We start from the raw sequence: 3,772 nt of genomic DNA on the forward strand, positions 1-3,772 counted from the left end.
CACACACACACACACACACACGCACGCTTAGTAGCTGGAGTCAGGTCATGTCCCACCCCACACAAACAGTGAGAGTGATGGCTGCACCAGAGCCCCACTAATAGCAGAGAAAAACAGACAGAATCAGTAAATGAGCCCCTCATTAACTTTTTCTGACCCCGTCTCCCCTGGGGAAAGCCAAACCAATCACACCGCCAAATCAGCTTCCTGTACTAGACACTGATCCAACATCAGCTTTCGCTCATCTGCTCTGCACGGTACAAGTGTGTGTGCGTGTGTGTGTGCGTGTGTGTGTGTGTGTGTGTGTGTGTGTGTGAGTGTGCCGAGGTGTGCTTGCGAGAGAGAGGCAGGAGACACAGAAGAAAAGTGAAAAGAAAACACTGCTGTGCATGTATCAGTGTCTGCATATGTGTTTTACATTCCATGACAATGGGTGGCTTTGAGACAGTCAGCCATCTTAAGGGCCCTTTTCTTGATCACGTAAGACTTTGGGCAGGAGTAACTCCTTCGTCTTTGTTTTTTCCCTCCGGGCTCTAAGCTTTGGGACCACTGTACCAACTTGACTCCGCTTGCGGTAGCTGCTGATGATAAAGTAGATGCAGATGCGTTGCAAGCAAACACAAGACTGTGGAAATGCCTCTTCAGTGCTAGCCTGTGTTGAATTAGATGAATCCCAACCTCAGCTCTTTATATGAGTCACAAGCAAGGCTGACAGGGCCATGCTACAGTGACTGATAGATTCATTTGGCATTATTAAGTCACGCCATTTAAAGGGGCAATTTGTCAATGAGTGACGTACAGTTTGTGTGTGTGTGTGTATATGTGTGTGCAACCACAACAGATCACTTTACTGTACTTGTTATTACACCGATGACGTAGAGCTTTATTTAATGTGGATGCTGTGTTAAGACCGGAGGGGTCTTTACTGTTTACACATTGTCTCCATCACTTCGCCTGCCTCTCCCCTTTGTGTGTCTCTCTTTCTCTCTAATGCCACATCTCTCCCTCCCTCCGTCCCCCTCTCCCATATTTCCTTTTTTCCCCATTGGTGTGTTTTTTTTTTTTTTCCATGGCTGCCTCCCCTGTCTCCATATGGAAATGACAGAGTAGACGAGATGGATCTGTGTATTAAAGCCTAGCTGACATTAGAATTAGCATAATGTGTCATGGCCTTAGGGCAGTACCTGCCATCTGCATTAGCCTGTAGACACACACACTCAAAATTTCATACGCACACAGACAAAGCCCATAGAAGACCCTCATACACAGACACACACAGAAAGCTAATATAACTGTACAATTAATTTTCCTAAACATAACTCCACATCTATGCGCACAGGTTGTTAATAAACAAGCAGGCACTGTGAAGTAATATACTGGTTTGGAATGTTGAATAAAATGTTTTTCTCTGCATATTTCATTTGGTTTTGCTTTGTACAACATTAATGATTTATTTCTCTCTTGGCCCACAGATAAAGATGAGCCATCCAGCTACATCTGCACTACCTGTAAGCAGACCTTCACCAGCGCCTGGTTCCTGCTTCAGCACGCTCAGCACACTCATGGCATCCGTATCTACCTGGACAACCACCCGGTCAACTGCTCCCTCACTCCCCGCATGGCTCTGCCTCCGCCCCCGGGCGCTGACGCCCTCCCCCGTTCCCCTCTCCCCACTTTCCTCGGTGACACCAACAACCCATTCCACCTCCTCCGCATGGCCGCGCCCCTGCTCAGGGAACATCCCCCTCCTCCGGGGTACATGGAGACCCGGCTGCCTGCAACGCCACCCTTTGTCAGCCCTCCTCCTCCCCCAAGACCCCCTCTAGAGCGGCTAGGCCCAGAGGAGATGGGGCTGCTGTCCCAGCACCCCAGTGCCTTTGAGAGGGTGATGCGGATGACCCCCATGGAGCCTCCTTCCATGGACTTCTCCCGACGTCTGAGGGAACTGGCGGGCAACACGACTAATAATGGGGGGCCCACACCTCCTCTCTCACCCAACCGTGTGCCACCCATGCACCGCCTGCTGAGTCCCACGCTTTTCCAGCCTGGCGCCAAGCCCCCAGCGTTTCTCACCTATGCCCCACAGCCACCCACCTCTCAGGGGGGACACGGTTCTTCCAGCCCTCCTGACTCCCAGGGTCAGAACCAGGCCCCGGGGAAAGCCAAATCCTGTGAGTTCTGTGGCAAGATTTTCAAGTTCCAGAGCAATCTGATCGTCCACAGGCGCAGTCACACAGGAGAGAGGCCGTACAAGTGTCATCTATGCGACCACGCCTGTTCCCAGGCGAGCAAGCTTAAAAGGCACATGAAGACACATATGCACAAGTCTGGGTCCATGAGTGGCTCCCCAGAGCGGGGAAACAGAGGAGAGGGGGGAGAGGGTGAAGAAAAGAGTAGAGAGGGAGATTCAAGAGGGATGGGGATGGACAATGAGGAGGAGGAAGAGGAAGAGGAGGAAGAAGAAGAGGAGGAAGAGGAAGAGGAGGAAGAACTGAGAAATGGAAGTCGGCCAGATTCCAACTTAAGTGATGACTCACAGGAGTTCGGCCAGAATAGGGAGAACGGCCCAAGGCAGTCTCCCGAGGAGAAGCCCCTGAGCAGGGATCGAGTAAATGACAGTGGAGGGGTGGGCATCATGCACCCATACAACCATGTGGACAATCACCTTAGACTTAACCCTAACAAGAGAAGCCTGGAGAGACAACCTAATGGAGATGGTGGAGAGAGGGGTGAAGAAGAAAGAGAGAGAGAGAATGAGAGGGAGCAGGACAGAGAGCGAGATGAGCATGAGGACCAGAGGCCTGTGATGAATGGCAGAATTAGTGTATCTGAAGCAGACTCCTTCCCTGGGCTGTTCCAGCGTCGGCCCACCCCCATCACCAGCCCGAGCCCCTCCAACAACAAGAGAATCAAGATTGAGAAGGAACAGCTGGAGCTTCCCCCAGCCATACCCCTCATCTCCCCGGAGAATGTCTACTCTCAGCTCCTGGCTGGCTACGCTGCTTCACGCCACTTCATCAGAGAACCCTTCCTGGGATTCACCGATTCCCGTCAGTCGCCGTTCGCCACCTCCTCCGAGCACTCCTCTTCAGAGACAGGCAGCCTCCGCTTCTCCACCCCGCCCGGCGAGCTGATGGAAGGGGGGAGCGCCTCGGGCCGCAGCGGCAGCAGCACCCCTCACCTCCTGCGGGGACCAGGACCAGGGAGGCCCCCGAGCTCCAAGGAGAGGAGGAATGACACCTGCGAGTACTGCGGCAAGGTGTTCAAGAACTGCAGCAACCTGACGGTGCACCGACGCAGCCACACGGGGGAACGGCCCTACAAGTGTGACCTGTGCAGCTACGCCTGCGCCCAGAGCTCCAAGCTGACACGCCACATGAAGACCCACGGGCAATTTGGGAAAGAGGTGTACCGCTGCGACATCTGCCACATGCCCTTCAGTGTCTACAGCACACTGGAGAAACACATGAAGAAGTGGCATGGCGAACATTTGATGGCCAGTGAGGTCAAACTGGAGCAGGCGGACAGAGGTTAAGCCACCAACCATTACATATACAGTCTACAGTGTACACACTCACACATACACACACACACACACACACACACACACACACACACACACACGCACGCACACACAAACACACACATACGCACACAAATTCCCTATAACCACTTCTTCAGCTATGGGGCTTGGCTGGATAATCTCTCTCTTAAAAAAATTTGAGACTGATTGATGTTCATTTTTTTTTCTTGTCACAGAAACTGCCACCTG

General features: G+C 52.5%; 1 protein-coding gene across 1 annotated transcript in view; it reads left to right on the top strand.

The window, feature by feature from the left end:
* The window catches only part of LOC111236514 (B-cell lymphoma/leukemia 11B-like), a 28,898-nt gene extending 25,363 nt beyond the window's left edge, over positions 1-3,535 (top strand). The window contains exon 4 of the mRNA XM_022765274.1: positions 1,473-3,535. Within this exon, the coding sequence (XP_022620995.1) occupies positions 1,473-3,535 (2,063 nt within the window). The remainder of the gene's footprint in view (positions 1-1,472) is intronic.
* Positions 3,536-3,772: the final 237 nt, after the last annotated feature.

The sequence above is a fragment of the Seriola dumerili genome, unplaced genomic scaffold (assembly GCF_002260705.1).
Source record: "Seriola dumerili isolate Sdu_G_001 unplaced genomic scaffold, Sdu_1.0 BDQW01000025.1, whole genome shotgun sequence".
In the NCBI taxonomy this organism is placed as follows: Eukaryota; Metazoa; Chordata; class Actinopteri; order Carangiformes; family Carangidae; genus Seriola; species Seriola dumerili.